At 43.5% G+C, this 17,754-nt stretch overlaps 1 protein-coding gene across 1 annotated transcript; it reads right to left on the reverse strand.

The window, feature by feature from the left end:
* Nucleotides 1–2,130: 2,130 nt before the first annotated feature.
* On the reverse strand, nucleotides 2,131–8,039 carry gpr173 (G protein-coupled receptor 173). The gene is made up of 2 exons (XM_061674573.1): nucleotides 6,995–8,039; nucleotides 2,131–6,303 (listed from the first exon to the last, which is right to left on the reverse strand). The coding sequence occupies exon 2, from the start codon at nucleotides 6,159–6,161 to the stop codon at nucleotides 4,962–4,964; it is 1,200 nt and encodes a 399-aa protein (XP_061530557.1). The 5' UTR covers nucleotides 6,162–6,303; nucleotides 6,995–8,039; the 3' UTR covers nucleotides 2,131–4,961.
* Nucleotides 8,040–17,754: the final 9,715 nt, after the last annotated feature.

Genomic DNA, 17,754 nt, shown 5'->3' on the forward strand with positions numbered 1-17,754 from the left:
TTCTCCCAGTGCGTGCGTGCGTGGGTTTTCTCCGGGTACTCCGGTTTCCTCGAACATCCCAAAAACATGAATGGTAGGTTAATTGAAGACTCTAAATTGCTTGTAGGTTTGAATGTGAGTGCGAATGGTTATTTATATGTTTCCCGTGTGACCTGCGATTGGCTGGCGACCAGTTTACCCCCAGTTGAGGGGGTAACACCCCCCCCCCCCCCGACCCTTGCCCGAAGATAGCTGGGTTAGGCTCCAGCATGCCCGCGACCCTAATGAGGATAAGCGGTACGGAAAATGAATGTTCCTGATGCCCTATTTCCCTTCAAATTCTGGCATTTCATTTCACCATTGTTGCCACCCATTCAGGCCACACAAGTAGCCAGCTGCAGCTTTCACCCTACAATCTCAAAAATATGAGGAAACACGTGTTCCTTGAATGGTCTTTTTTGAAAATGAATTAAAACAAAAAAACAGGACTTGTGTCCTTAATGTGCAAACAAAAACACGCAACACTGTATGACAGGAACAATGGGGAAAGGACATTGATAGCATTGCATTCCTTGCCGCTCTGGCTGACTATATTAACTAAATATTTGATCTATTCTTATATTACAAAACAAAATAAATTCCATATCATGACCGTGTGATCGTAGAGTGTGAAATCATTCTGATACAAATAATTTTCCAAGTAGTCAATTTTTGCAATTATGTACTGTGTTACAAAACCACTGAAGAACACATTTACTCCCATTTACACAGTGTCCCTGAACGCACCTCGCATTCTCACACAGCTGCGTGGTGGCTGTGGCCGCACTGAATCGGTTGGCAAATCCAGCGTTTATCCACCGATATATGAAGACTCTTGTAAATAGTGTGTTCACACTGGTTTGGCCTTCCTGGTCCCGAGCAAAACCTGCCACTCTTGAATGAAAATGAGCTTTTTCGAAAACTGTTCTTCGACGCCAGAATGAGCATGATTCTCAATTACGTTCATCAGGCAGACATGAACTAAGTTCATTTCACATCCATACAAAATATGAACTAGTTCAGGAACAACACTGATTAGGGACACATGAAAAAGAAAAAATATACAACTACAATAATCCCTCGTTTATTGCGGGGGTTACGTTTCACAATCCCCCGCGATCAAAGAAAAAGCATGAAGTAGAGAAAATGTTATGCATAATACCAATTATAAAATATGCATGTGAGGGGCAGGCTTTGCCCACTTGCCGGCCTCGCATTCCACACCTTTGTATCTGAGAATGTGTGTGGCTTTAAAAAGCAAGGCCTGGCCTGTTGAGTGACGGGGGTGTCAGCGAATGAAAGTGTAGAGTTGGCTGTCGGTGCCTGAGGTGACTTGTACATTTTTATTTTGTTACCGTTTGTTCAATAACGTGATTGTGTCTATCCGTGACCACCTATGGAGGGATTGCAATTTGTTCTAACTAGCGGTGGTAGGCTGTATTAAATAAAATAACAACGTGGACTTAACCATAAACCAGTTCTGGTTTGCAGTAGACACATTGGAGTTTCTCTTCCTTTTTTAAAGTGTGAAATAATCCCAAACTATGGACATTACATTTACGCACTCTTTACTCCTGGTTTGCACTTACTGCTACGTGGGTATGCAGTAACATTTGTCGGTGTGGTAAAATGATCACTGCAAAATCCCGCGATACTTTATACAATAGTGTAAATTACAAAACCTAAAATCAGATATGTATGATTTTAAAATTTACAATGCACTGAGACGGCAAAAAGTGAACCGTGACATGGCGAGGGAGGACCGTGTACTCTTTTCGGCGTGCCCCTACTGTTCATCTATGCTACCATCCTGCAAATACAGATGATATATTTTTTATTTGTCTGTTTCCCGTGAAGTCTGCCCTGCAGTGGCGCAGCCGTCTCCTCTCCAAGGCAACAAAAAACTGGGAATGCATCAAAAGTAGATTCTTTATTGATGAGTGGGCAAAAGAGCCACCTCAGCTGAACTGTACAGATCATCTCGCAAAGCAATGCCAGACTTAAAAATCAATGACCTCAGTTCACTTTTCACTTGGACTTTCTATATCATCATCATCTATACAAGTTAGCACCCCCTTACCCCGACCCCTCCCACCCCCGCCTTGGATCTGAAATGTCGTGGAATACATGCTAACGCAGTGCAAGTGGCCACATTCAAGATTTACTGCACACATGTATCTATGACTAATGTACTGCAGGCCAGATATTTGCGTGGCACCAATCTTAATTTGGAGACTCGACAACTTGACTCGATGCAGCGGGTTTTCCATCTTGGAGACTTTGATCCAGACATTCAAATGGGAGGGAAAACATGAGCAGGCCTGTCAACATTCAGTATTCTTTCCCACAACGACTTCCACTGCGCTTTGTAATTCAGGATAACATGGTAAGAGCATAGCGTTACTTTAAAACATTCCCCATCATCACAGATCTGCAAATATTTGTATATTTTTTGATACAATGTACATAACCATGAACTATTTCATACTGGTCTCTTCCTCTATTCTTACGATTCACATATGTTTTGCATTTAATGTTAAAAATCAGATGCCCTTCATGGTTTTGGAATCCATTTGAAGAATCTTGTTTCATATGCGAGCCACACTATTACATTTCCTGTTGGATTTTTAAATTTGTTTTTATTATTATTATTTTTTTAAAAAAACATCATTTAGCCAGCTCATATTTTTCTGACTGATTTGCCCATGTAGGTGTTAGTGTAAGGCCTGATATACATAAAGACAACCAGGCTGTTTTTGTCCCGATTTTTCTCTCCTTCCGGACCAAGGATGACAAACACCAAACTATCATATGTTATATAAGAATATCCTGTGGTCTGAGGTGTGTTAAGAGTGAATCTGTCCCGAGAAAAGGGTCAGAAACGGGTCGGGCCAACGACGACCAAAAATCTTGGTGTGTGTAGGGAAAGTCGACTTCTCCCAAGTTTTGACTCTCTGAATCAAGAAGTGACCTGACGAAGGAACAAGGAAACGGACGGTAATAAAAACGACCATGTCCTATCTGTAGGGTTGGGCGATTAATGGTGGGGAGGGAAGGGGGGGGGAATAAATCACTATTTAGATTGATATTGAACTGATTTATAAACACGATTATGCATTGATTTTTAAATTGGGTATTTAATCAGCTACCAAACCTCAGCGTCATAGATAACTTAAGTAACAAGGTAAAACAATAATATTTTAAAATAATAACAATAAAAAAACAAAACAGAAAAATAAATACCTGCTGTTCCTGCGGATTGTGCCTTTGCCTCTCAGGGGCACACATGGAGATGCAGTTACTGTATATTAAGATAAAAAGACTAGAAGACGAGATCAGCAAATTTTATCATATATACCTGTGAGTATTGTTATCTTACCTGTTTGTATGTGTTACTACAGTGTTTGTGTGCGAATATTCATTATTTGAAGGTTTAATCCCTCCTGTGTTGTCCAATGCTAATTCTTGCTAGCCGGTAAATGGGGTTTTCCATTGAGTTCGAGCATTAAGTTGACAATCTTTGTAAAACGAACTATGTCTTGTATTTAAGTAGACAATGTGGTGTAATTCTTTTTGTTGTGTGTTTAGCTTTACAACACACTTCAAGTCGGGTGTCAATAAAAGGGGGCAGAATGACAAGCAACACAGGGTGCTTTCACAACGCACGAATTTGCGTACACACGCCGCGTCATTCAGGCGCAATCCTTGTTCTTCTCTTCGAATGTTTTGATTATTGCGAGAAGCAAAAATGGAAATCATGATTAATTTTCGGTTAATCGCCCAGCCCTACCTACCCGTATTACTCGGATAATGCCTCCAGCCATTATCTTAATTTGAAAGACAACCTCTAGCTCGCTCAGTATATTATAAAGGCTGCTTTCACGCACTCCGGGATTTTTTATTTTTTTTATTTATTTTTTTAGTTTGGGATTTTCCCATAAAAAATAGTCCCAGACCACCGTCATTCTATGTTTCTTCTCCTTCGTCCTTTTTGTTAGATCACGCTCAATTTCTGTCTTGGAGGACTAGATTCTAGATCATTGGTGGAACAGAATCTTTGTGTTTGTGGTGTACTGTGTTGAGATTATCGACACACACCACATGCAGTACAATCAAAACTGTTAAATGCCCGATTTTTTTGTTGTTGTTCTTTTTTTTTTTAATCTTGATGTGTGGGGTCCGTAACAGATAAACAATCTATTAAGATTTCAAAAATTCTCATGTGTGTACCAGGCTTAAGTATGACACGGTAGGGGCACCAAGATGGCAATATCAGAGCAGGTTTACCCTTGCACACCTACACACAAATGCAATATAAAAACACACAAGCAGGAATTTACATTCCTGTACAGTCTATACAATATGAAATCAAGTCATATTTCAAAATAGTGTCATCTGCTTAACATGTATTGTTTACAAATAAAGGAAAACAGGCATTTTTTCCCTATGATACAAAGAAATGTAATGCACCCTAAATGAAGTCCAAAAGAACTCAAGCATGTTAGGGTTCATAACTGCTGTTTAAACAGTCCCTACAGTATCCAAATTGTCACCTTCAATTAGCACGGAAAGGAGTCCCGCATGGTTGCTTCATCCCTTCAACTCGTCAAATTCTTTGTGATGTCTTTCAAGTCTGTAGCGTTCCGATCAAAACATTTTATCCTGCGATTCTAATGCTCAGTTTTGTGCCTTGTGTGACACAGACACTGATGTGTGTCACTCTGAAATAAGGCAACATGATATTAAAAATGGCATCTGTCTAATTTTCCAGGCTGAGCTTACCTATTAATCCATCATGAGGAATACAAACAATTCAAGTATGGGTGAGTGGGTTTCTTGCACCCTGTCCAAACCTCTGGCACAAATATCGACATTCTTTTTGAAATGGCACCGTGCCTGCGCTGGCTGGCTCCAAAGCACATTCTTCTGGTGAGGACCCCTCCTCACATGATGCAGTAGGCCTCATCCTGGGGCAGGTGTTGTTTAGTCCTCCAGTAGGTGGGCAGGTGGGCTCGCAGCACTTTTCTCAGATCCTCGTTGAGCAGGAGACAGAAGATGGGGTTGACTCCAGCCTGGGCGAAGCTCATCCACACGGTGACGGAGAGGTACTTCTGAGGCATGCTGCATGACTTGACGAACACCCTCCAGAAGCACGCCACGATGTAGGGAGCCCACAGGACCAGGAAGAGCAGGGTGATGGTGTAGAACATGCGGCCCAGCCTCCTCTCGGACCTCACCTCGTCCATCCCCAGCAGCCGCCGGTGTTGATTGTGTAGATTTTGCCTGATTCCCAGCAAAGTGGGCGGCATGGGGCCTCGGCCGAACCCCGCGATCCAGTTCGCCGCCGCCTGACCGGTGGCGCCGGGACCGTGGAAGGTCCAGTTCTGGCTGATGGCCGGCACCAGCTGGACCGGTTTCATCTTGCGGTGCCTGTACTCGAACAGCAGCAGTTTGGCATAGAAGCCGTGCGTGGCCAGGACCACCACAGCCAGCATGAGCATGAAGCCCAGGGTGTCGTTGGTCTTCAGGTAGCGGTGTTCAAAAATGCACTGATCCTCGTCCCGGATGAACTTGTACGTCCCCACGTCGAAGACGGGCGGGAAGGCCATGGCCACCGCCAAAGTCCAAACCATGCAAATGATGGCGGCGCAGGTCCAGATGGTCATGCGCTTGGCGTAGAACCTGTGGTGGGCAATGGCAAGGTAGCGGGTGACGGCCACGCAGAAGAGCATGAAGGCAGCGTGGAAACAAAAGAGCACGGCCATGAACGCCACCACTTTGCAGCTCAAGGCGCTGTAAGTCCACGCCGAGCTGTTATGCACCGACACCAGTACGAACGGAAAGCAGGCGGCCGAGCGCACCGCGTCGGCCAGGCACAGATCCAGCAGGAAGAAGTACGGCGCCTTGTGAAGCGTCCGGTCTCGTAAAACCAGCAGGGAGACCAAGAGGTTGCCCGCCAGGCTGACGCAGATGATCAAGCCCAAGAAGATCAGCTTGAAGTACGCCGACACGTCTGAGGCCGAGATTCCTCCGCTGGCGCCGCTGTTGCTGCTGCTGCTGCCTCCTCGGGCCAGGCCGCTCTGCGAGGCCAGCACCGCCAGCAAGCTGCCGGGCCCGTCCATGGCGAAGCTCTGGTTGGCCATTCTATCGGCCTCCTGCCTGCGCACGGGCGTGCCTGCCTGCCTGCCTATAAGCTCCACTGATCCTCTTACAGCCGTCGTCTGCTTTACAACGAGAGGCCTTTTCTACATGTCATCTCTCCTCTTTTGTCCACAAGCTCGCCACCTGTGAACACACAGATGCACATTTTCATGAAGGGCTGCGTGCGCATGTTAAGCATACCCCCCACCCCCCTCCCCGCGCCACCTTCCGCCTTCCCTTGCAAGAGACGGACCGCCGTGGAAATCTTCCCTGTTCCACTTAAGGCTGGGATCAGATCAGCAGCTCAACAGCATGCCAGCTTCTCTGCTCTCTCAGTAATTACCTATCCCGTTGCTAAGATACAACAGCTCGCATACTTTGTGCAAGTGTGGGTGTTTGAGTGTATGCACGGGGGTGTACGAGGGGTGGGGGCGGGGGTTGGTGGAGAAGAGACTGGGCATGTCCAACAAACCAAACTGTATGCTTTGTGTGTCAGTGGAGGACATCCCGACCCCCGCACCCCACCCCTTCCTGCACCACACGTAAATGTGCACAGCGAGTGTAATCATCACGACAGGGAGACGTTTTCATTAAATGTGCTCGTCAGGGTGGGCCTCGTCAATTTAGGCCACGCACAAAAGCAATAAGCTCATATGTTGATCCAACAAACAGCCCTTTGCCACCTTGACTAACATATTACAAGAGGCCTGCCTGCCTGGGCCTTGTGGATGGAGTGGAAAACACACAAACAGGTGTCACAAACCCTAGCTGTGTGTGCGTGCATACATATACGTGTGTGTGTGTGCGCGCGACACACAGATCAATCCCAACCTACCTTTCATTTCATCCTTTTGCAAAACAACAAAAACAAAAAAAAAACAAAAAAAGGGGGGGGAAGAGGCCGTCGCTTTGTCTCACCGTCGCTTGCACGGAGAGAAAAAGAAGAAGAGCACACAATGAAGCTTCATGCTCATGTTGTGCACAACACCTGTTATGCATAAATCCATCCAAAGGGAGAATCGGGGAACATATGATCCCAACTCCCACCCACCCCCCCCCCACCACCACCACCATCACCAGCCTACCCCCACCAGAGACTCAGCATCTGATCAGACAGCCACAAGATGATGAAGATGCTGCCCTCATTTAGGAGCGACGGGAACACGAAGAACAGGAAGAAGACAAAAAATAACCCTCGCCAGAAAACAGACATATATCCACGCGTTTCGTTTGGAGCGTCAGCCGTGTAAACAGAGTCGGTGCGGCATCACGTCGAAGGTGGCTCTCCAGAGGACGAACGGGGAGGGTGGGTGGGGAGAGAGAAGAGGGTGGGGGGGGGGGGGGAATCTTGTTGCGTTCATTTATCCAAATGATGTCAGATTTTCAACGCTTATAATAATAAAAATAAAATCAAATAAAAAAATAAAGCCACCTACAGACGGCGGAATACGGCCGCGCGGCCCCTATGAGCGGGTTTGACGTTGATTTGGGCGACTGGCACCGGAACAATCAGTCCATACACACGAGCGCCTCCATAAATCTCTTTCTCCATCTTTCAGTGGGGAGGGGGGAAGGGGGGGGGGGGGGGAGACGGTTCAAATGCAGCCTTTGTTTTGCTGTCCAGCGAAGGTGGACGGCTGCATGCAGGGAAGAAGAGTCCGATATGAATAAAAAAGAACCCCCTCCATGACGCCGTCGAAATCAAACAGATTCACGGCCCCGGCCGGCGACGTCGAAATGACGAAAACCGTCGAGGGAGGAAAAATAAAGAACGCAAGAAGAAGAAGAAGGAGAAGAAGGAGGAGGCCGCTGGATTTGAGCGAATTATTCCCGAATAATCCCAATTATGGCTGCTCGCTCGGACGCAGCTCGTGCATTTGCGGGTTCTCTCGGTTCTGTTCGGAGAGCGGAGAGATCGGGGAGGGGAGGGGAGGGGAGGGAGGAGAAGATGAGTGTTTTGGATACAGAGAACCCCCGCATATTTGCGGTTGGCCTATTCGCGGATTTAAACAACAACAAAATAAAACAAATGTGTCTGTCATTGCTGATGCAGTACATTTGCGCACAGGAACTGGGACACATCCTTCAGTTGTACATTTTGGAAGTGTGGAAACCCGATTTATGTCTCACGTGTACCCTGGGCAGAGGTGGGTAGAGTAGGCAAAAATTGTACTCAAATATAGACCAATGTCATACTTTCTGCATTGCGAGTCCACAGAACACAGACTTTCTATGCGTGCGCAGTGGTTACACACATCATGGCTGCGCTCATGCGTGCGAATAATCCAAATACAGGCCACTGTGAAAGTGAAAAGAAAGTTCCCATGTTGTAATGTTTGGGATAGTTCACGTCTTGAGTCTTCTGGTTAAGACAAAAAGACATACAACCCCAATTCCGATGAAGTTGGGACGTTGTGTTAAACATAAATAAAAACAGAATACAATGATTTGCAAATCATGTTCAACCTATATTTAATTAAATACACTACAAAGACAAGATAGTTAATGTTCAAACTGATAAACTTTATTGTTTTTAGCAAATAATCATGAACGTAGAATTTTATGGCTGCAACAGGTTCCAAAAAAGCTGGGACAGGGTCATGTTGACCACTGTGTTACATCACCTTTTCTTTTAACAACATTCAATAAACATTTGGGAACCGAGGACACTAATTGTTGAAGCTTCAGCTGTTCAACAGTCCGGGGTCTCCGTTGTCGTATTTTACGCTTCATAATGAGCCACACATTTTCAATGGGAGACAGGTCTGGACTGCAGGCATGCCAGTACCCACACTCTTTTACTACAAAGCCACACTGTTGTAACACGTGCAGAATGTGGTTTGGCATTGCGTTGGATAAAATAAGCAGGGGCATCCATGAAAAAGACGTTGCTTGGATGGCAGCATATGTTTCTCCAAAACCTGTATGTACCTTTCAGCATTAATGGTGCCTTCACAGATGTGTACGTTACCCATGCCATTGGCACTAACACAGCCCCGTACCATCACAGATGCTGGCTTTTGAACTTTGCGTCCATAAGTCCGGATGGTTCTTTTTCTCTTTGGCCCGAAGGACATGACGTCCACAATTTCCAAAAACAGTTTGAAATGTGGACTCGTCGGACAACAGAACACTTTCCCACTTTGCATCGGTCCATCTGAGATGAGCTCAGGCCCGGAGGAGCCGGCGGCATTTCTGGGTGTTGTTGATAAATGGCTTTTTCTTTGCATAGTAGAGTTTCAAGTTGCACTTACGGCTGTAGCGGCGAACTGTATTTCCTGACATTGGTTTTCTGAAGTGTTCCTGAGCCTATGCGGTGATATCCTTTACACATTGATGTCAGTTTTTGATGCAGTGCCGCCTGAGGGATCGAAGGTCACGGGCATTCAATGTTGGTTTTGGGCCTTCCCGCATACATGCAGTGATTTCTCCAGATTCTCTGAAACTTTTGATGATATTATGGACCGTAGATGAAGAAATCCGTTGAGGAACATATAGGTTGAACATGATTTGCAAATCATTGTATTCTGTTTTTATTTATGTTTAACACAATGTCCCAACTTCATTGCAATTGGGTTTGTACAAAAGCAGGATTGAAGTGGACGTAAGGAAACTGGGGTTGTATAATACAGTTTCAAACATGATCCCCAAGTACACCAAAAAATAAAATACCTGCACTTCACATGCATATTTTGTGTTGATACTATGCATAAAGCTTGAAAATATATGTACTGTAAATACGGGATAGGAAATTTGAGTAGATTTAGTTGAATAATAATACATTTACACATGTAAGAGGGTCATGCAAATGGTGGCAAAAGAATAATATTGGTGCATTTCCAATTTCTTCAGCCCCCGGTTTCATGTGTCATCTGGGGAGGTTTGTCCACTTAAACAATGAGTGTGCACCTCCCGTTGGCATGACACCACGGCTTCAGAGAGACACATGAGCCTCGCATGCATGTCGTTTTCTATTTGCACATCAAGCAAAGCTGAATGCTCTCTGGAGGCCAGTCGCTAAAAGCACCGATGTATCTTTAATGGTGCCAGACTCCCTGAAAAGCCTGTGCTGCACCGTCATGGTAGCACATGAAAATGTTTCTCCTCAGAGGATGGGGACAGTGTAGAACCAGAAGTCACTGCAAAAACTTCCATTACTTCCAAAATGTCAACATGCACTTTAGTGGTTATGGGTTTTAGATAAAAAAAATATGTACTTTGAAGACAATACTTTTGAGATTTTGAGAATAAAGGGTGTGTGTGTGTGATCAATAAATTCTGAGAATAAAGTTAACATTTTTTCGAGATTAAAGAGTCATTTTTTTCTAAAACAGAACGCATATCATGGCATTTTTTTTTTTTTTTTAGAAAAAAAGTGCTAATCTCACAGAATTGTGAAAATGTTTTTTCAACATAGTCATGTTTTTTTTTTTTTTTAAATAATGAATTGTGACGTATCAGTGTGGCTAATTTTCATAATATCGGCCCCCACAGAGGCCATTACTTGCCAGCAAGACTTGATGAAGATCCGCTATTTTCAAGGGATGGCTGCAGTACATTGAAGCACTACCATGTTAAGGACAAAAGGTAAGAAGAGCTGCAGCGTTAGCACAGAATAGCGTTAGAGTGCAGCATTTTATCAGCGCTATTCAACCAAATTAAGCGGGGGAGTAGAGAGTCAATATTTCGGCACTTGGTTCAAACAAACAAAAAAAAAAAAAAATCATGTGGTCACTGCAAATAACGCCTTGTTACATCACAGCAGTGTCAAACTGGGTGGGCGTGTCTGTAGCTCACTCAAAACGCCTTCAAATGTGTCAGAATCACTCGCAAAATGCTGGCTTTTTATGGGAGCGTTGCTCGCGTTATTGATCGAGTATATCACAATTATTTTCAACTACTAAGCCAGAGAGAGAGAACAATATTTACATTATACAACCCCAATTCCAATGAAGTTGGGACGTTGTGTTAAACATAAATAAAAACAGAATACAATGATTTGCAAATCATGTTTGACCTATATTTAATTGAATACACTACAAAGATAAGATATGTAATGTTCAAACTGATAAACCTTCTTGTTTTTGGCAACTACTCAGTAACTTAGAATTTTATGGCTGCAACAGGTTCCAAAAAAGCTGGGACAGGTAGCAAAAAGGACTGAGAAAGTTGAGGAATGCTCATCAAACACCTGTTCGGAACATCTCACAGGTGAACAGGCTAATTGGGAACAGGTGGGTGTCATGATTGGGTATAAAAGGAGCTTCCCTGAATTGCTCAGTCATTCACAAGCAAAGATGGGGCGAGGTTCACCTCTTTGTGAACAAGTGCGTGAACAAAATAGTTGAACAGTTTAAGGACAATGTTCCTTGCAAGCAATTTAGGGATTTCGTCATCTACGGTCCATAATATCATCAAAAGGTTCAGAGAATCTGGAGAAATCACTGCATGTAAGTAGCAAGGCCGAAAACAAGGCCCGTGACCTTCGATCCCTCACTGCATCAAAAACCGATGTGTTAATGTGTTAAGGATATCACCACACGGGCTCAGGAACACTTCAGAGAACCAATGTCAGTAAATACAGTTCAGCGCTACATCCGTAAGTGTAACTTGAAACTCTACTATGCAAAGCAAAATCCATTAATCAACAACACCCAGAAACGCCGCCGGCTTCTCTGGGCCCGAGCTCATCTAAGATGGACTGATGCAAAGTGGAAAAGTGTTCTGTGGGCCGACGAGTCCACATTTCAAATTGTTTTCGGAAATTGTGGACGTCGTGTCCTCCGAGCCAAAGAGGAAAAGAACCATCCGGACTGTTATGGACGCAAAGTTCAAAAGCCAGCATCTGTGATGGTAAGGGGCTGTGTTAGTGCCAATGGCATGGGTAACGTACACATCTGTGAAGGCACCATTAATGCTGAAAGGTACATGCAGGTTTTGGAGAAACATATGCTGCCATCCAAGCGACATCTTTTTCATGGACGCCCCTGCTTATTTCAGCAAGACAATGCCAAACCACATTCTGCACGTGTTACAACAGCGTGGCTTTCATTGAAAATGTGTGGCGCATTATGAAGCTTAAAATACGACAACGGAGACCCCGGACTGTTGAACAGCTGAAGCTGTACATCGAGCAAGAATGGGAAAGAATTCCACCTACAAAGCGTCAACAATTAGTGTCCTCGGTTCCCAAACGTTTATTGAATGTTGTTAAAAGAAAAGGTGATGTAACACTGTGGTAACCATGACACTGTCCCAGCTTTTTTGGAACGTGTTGCAGCCATAAAATTCTAAGTTCATGATTATTTGCTAAAAACAATAAAGTTTATCAGTTTGAACATTAAATATCTTGTCTTTGTAGTGTATTCAATTAAATATAGGTTGAACATGATTTGCAAATCATTGTATTCTGTTTTTATTTATGTTTAACACAAAGTCCCGACTTCATTGGAATTGGTGTTCTATCCTGTATCGTGTCATTGTCTCCACGGTTAGTGCGGACTGTGGTTTCTGGCGGAGCCGTTCACTGGGTACAAAGGCTAAATGAGTTTGAGGTTTCAGGAGACATTTAAGGCAATCATCCACCTGTGCATACAATGTGCCATCAACAGATGGAGGCTCTTGGTCAGAGGGAGCAGATGGATGAGGTTCAATCTGTTAACAATCAACAGTGAAACAGCAGTGACAGCTAGCAGAGGAGAAAAACAAAGGCCAGTAATTTATGTTGCACATTACAGGGAAAAACATTTTACCGCATACTAATACTTTTCACCAAGATGGAGCCCTTGCGGGCAAAACAGACATTAAAATGTCTGTCAAAGAAATGCGTTTTATGTTCTGTCCTCGATGTGTGTTATTGCACTGTGGGTTTTTAATACAGTCAATTAAGTCATATTGGCACATTAAAATATATACAATATATGAAAAAAAGGTGTTTCTCTTTTGGCCTAAACACAAGCAGAAGCACTTCGACTCCATTTGTAACCTAAATTCTATAAATTTGTTCCATGAAATTGTATCGATTGATTACTGATAGGCTATTCTCTTCATTCGGTCCCATTTCTCTTGGCGGCACTACTTCCAATATCTAATGTGAATATTAGATTTATTTGTCCATTTGTCCACAGATTTCAGCCTCCGTTTGTTGCCACGCCAATGTAATCTGCCCAGGGCCTTCACAATCGTGGCCTGCCAGATACTTGATGAGGCCGGCGGAGGCTAAAAGAGGGCATACAATACGCGCTGTCGAGGGGAGGATTTGGTGCACAGGTCTGGGTCTACAGTCCAGTGAAGAAGAGAGGTCTTGCCCCCAAGCTGAAGAGCTACCGGATGGGACACCGAAACTGTCAGACCGTGTGCACGGACATGGGACAGCGGCCAGCCTTCCCCGACGTCAGCCTCACGGCTCAGGTTGTAAACAGTTCCCCTTTTATAAAATGTGTTCCATAATGTACAGTTTCTTATCTGAACTCTTGAGTGTGGGCCGTGAAGGACAGCGGCTGCTAACTGGTGGTTGTAACATCAGCAAAGATGAAAGCGCGGAGCTTTTGAGTGTTGGCTAAAGTCAGGGAGACTGTGAGTGGAGTGCTTGGGCGTGTGTTGTCGCCGATGGCAGCGCTTGTCTGAATGTGCATTCGGTTACCGCTCGTCGTAATAAAGTAACTGAAGTGCATCAGCGACTGACCGCGTACAAGTACAAGCATCGCAGTATTTTATCTAAATGTTTTATGTTTTCATCATGTTATGAGATACATTATATTGATCGTGGGTGTGGCTCCATCGATGATGTATTTGGCACGTGCTGTTATAATGAGTGGTATAATGTAAGTTGAATTTCCCCTTGAGAAATGATAATGAGTTCTGTATCATAAAATAAATATTTAAATACATAGTTATAGATGGACTGAAATAGGCACTGTATCATGTGTTTGCACGAGTGACCTATAAAGAGATGACTAAGAATTCCGCAATCAACACTGATGTTGGGTCACTGAAGCTCTCATTGACTTTTTCAATCAAATAAACGTAAATAAACTCTCTGATTTGCACCCATTGGCTGTGTGGTTAACTCTCCACTAGATGGCACCGCATAGTGACGTTTCATAAGGTCAACAAGGGCACTGTGAGTTTGTGCTGCATTTGGAGGCCACTAAATCCTTCAGTGCACTTTGAATCAAATGCAAAACTAAGAACACTGTGCAAAAATCCATAAATGGAGTTGACCCAAATGAGCGCCACTCTTGCTTTGGACTACGTACTGTATGTTAGTCAGCCCATTTAAAGCTGCATAGCTTCGATGCGAGTGTTTTAGTGATGCGCTTCCATCTGAAATCTTTACTCCTGTTACAAAAATTGTCTGTGTCATTTGCATGGCTTTCTCTTTGTAAGAAATGTGAATTCCAGTGAACATGAAGAATCCGCGAGTGAGGGCAGCCGGCGCCCCTTTGTCACTTCTAATTGACATTATCGATTTCATACGATGACCATCTATTTTTGTCCCAGCTATTACTGGGAGTGTTCAGACAGACCGAGGGCTGCTGTGTCACGATGAGCTACGACGCCTCATAAGAAATGACGTGAAGTATAGCTCCGAGTGTAACTGATCCTCCTCGTTGGCCTTGCTTCACTCATCCATCCATCCATCCATCCATCCATTTTCTGAGCCGCTTCTCCTCACTAGAGTCGCGGGCGTGCTGGAGCCTATCCCAGATTTCATCGGGCAGGAGGCGGGGTACACCCTGAACTGGTTGCCAGCCAATCGCAGGGCACATACAAACAAACATCCATTCGCACGCACAGTCACAATATGTAAAGCGTTTACATATTGTGCAGAAATAATAATAATAATAATAATACAGGTTGTCTCAATAGTCACTATACACTTCATTTTAACACCGCTGATTTTTTTTTAGTCATTCTTTGTAGAGGATAAAGAATATATGACTGTGAGTACATGTGTTGCGACACTGTTTGTGTTCAAATTTCTGTTGCTTAAAGGGTTATAATACTCACACATGGATGCTAATAGTTTCATATGGCATTTCCCATTATGTGTGTGTGTGTGTGTGTGCATTAGCATTAAGCTAGCGTGTGTGTTTAGCATTAAGCTAGCGGGCTAATGGCTAAGCTAAGTGGTTGTTTAATTACACGATGTGTAATTCGCTTTGTTTTATGTTCAGTTTGACAATAAACTTCAACTGGGAGTGGCAATAAACAGCTTGAAGACTTTTTGGAAAAATTGCTCACTAAGGCTATCTGAAAAACCGCCGTTTGCTGTGAAACGAGACGTGTCACTGCCACCATACAGCGCTCGTATCTCAAGTTTGCGCTCGCAAGTCAAAGCCAAAAGAAAAACGCCCAAACAACGGCTCGTGTCTAGAAAAACTTGGAAGTCGGGTGAATCATACGTCAGGGCACCTCTATACTATATTATCTAATTTGATGGGTTGTGGGTAAATAAACTGAGAGATTTCTTCCTCTCAGGTTCTTTTGAGTTGATGGTGATATAATTCAAACATTTCGCCTCCTCGCTCACATTTAGAATTCAGTTACTTGGTCCCCTGCTGACTCATGTCATATTCAAGTCTTAAAATGTCATCGATCACATATTATGGCTCGCCAAAATGTGACATTGATGAAAGTGACTATGCTCTTGACTAGCAAGTTTCAGGCACGCGTGCCAGACTTGCGACACCACGCCATCTTGAAGGGAACATTTGGACATGCTTTCAACTCAAAGGCTGATCATGGGCCCGTCATGATAGATTTATCATGTACTTTCTGTTCCCGAGAGCCAACTTTATCCACTTGATCTTGTTGTGTGAGGCCAACATTGACAGGGTTATCAAATCATCAGACTTATGAGGTTGCCATACACCAGCATCTGAAACTCAAGCGAGGCAGGAGATCAACTGTTGCTGCTTTGGATAATTGAGATGTAATTGCACGTCCAGATGTAATACCAAGTGTGTTCGAAAATGACCTTGGATTTGGCAAAACGGCTCAACAACGCGGATAAATGGCGGAGACCGGGGCAAAGCACCCGTAGGAACTTTAAACCTCCACACTGTCTTTTGTTTTACACAAGAAGTCTTCAAGAGCTACCCAAGATGAACATATTTTTTACATATATCATAACATATTTGTATGAATGATAATTAATTCATTGTAACTCCTTCTGGTGTGTGTGACTTGGCCACCAGAGGGCAATATAATGCAGTAATAAAGACACAAATGAAGAAGAACTACTACGACTCAGTAAACTGCGGCAATATTAGTTATTTTTATAAAGAAAAAGTGAAGAAAAGTATAGAGAAATGTTTCCTGCATGTATTGTTGTATTGTCACTCTGCATGTGTTAATGCACCATTTGTGTTCAAAGGTCAAGGGTTTTAACACCGCAACTGTTGATGCTATTCGTTAGCCTGTGTAAGGTGTTTTGCATTGTCCATTAGCGATAAGATAGCGGAAGGCTAAGTCGTGTGTTTGTTCTAAATACACAACGTGTATCTCATGTAACTCTTGTCCTGTTTAGTTTGAGAATAACTTCGACCGCGAGTGGCATTTACCATCTTGAAGCGTCTTTTGTTTTTATTTTTTTTAGAAATTGTTCACTATCAGCCAAACTGCTGCTTGTTGTGGAGTTGTCAGTTGAGTTCACTGCCAGCATACAGCACTCGCATCTCAAATTTTTACTTGCAAGTCAAGGCAAAAATTCAGCTGAACGACGGCTCAAAATCGGATATGAAGGAACCTCTCCGTCGTTCCAATTCAGGATTCAACTGTCCTGAATATGTTGCCATTGTTATCTCATCCCAAATAATAATTGATCATTTATTGTTAATGACGAGCCCCTTGTGCTTATTTTGTTTTGTATGCAAACATGATGATGTTCTTACTTCTGTCGACTGTTCAATTGTCTCTTCTCGGCCAGATTTACAGCAAAACCTTCATCGTGTTTGTGTCGAGCACACATGGACACACTCCTGGGCGACAGTCGCGTATCATGGGTCTCTTGATACCCTGCAGGGAAATTCATCTGCCGCTAAAAAGAGAGCAGTACATAACTGGCAGGGAGATGGACAGAGATCCATTTTTCAGCCCTGTTTTCTGATGCGGTGAAAGGAGAATTTACAGGCTGATGGCATAGTGGGACTCAGCGTATCCAAGCAACCAGACAGTCCAGTTGCTTACTCAGGAAAATACAAGACATGCAGACCACTGAGTGAATATATCATACTTGTACAATTCCAAAGGGGAATATGATTTTTTTAAAATGTATTTATTATGGTTGTTGTTTTTAACACAAATGCTGCTTTTTAATGTTTAGTTTACCTCATTTAGTTACAACCCCAATTCCAATGAAGTTGGGACGTTGTGTTAAACATAAATAAAAACAGAATACAATGATTTGCAAATCATGTGCAACCTATATTTTATTGAATACACTACAAAGACAAGATATTTAATCTTCAAACGGATAAACTTTATTGTTTTTAGCAACTAATCATGAACTTAGAATTTTATGGCTGCAACACGTTCCAAAAAAGCTGGGACAGGGTCATGTTGACTACTGTGTTACATCACCTTTTCTTT

This window comes from Phycodurus eques, chromosome 1 (assembly GCF_024500275.1).
Source record: "Phycodurus eques isolate BA_2022a chromosome 1, UOR_Pequ_1.1, whole genome shotgun sequence".
Classification (NCBI taxonomy): domain Eukaryota; kingdom Metazoa; phylum Chordata; class Actinopteri; order Syngnathiformes; family Syngnathidae; genus Phycodurus; species Phycodurus eques.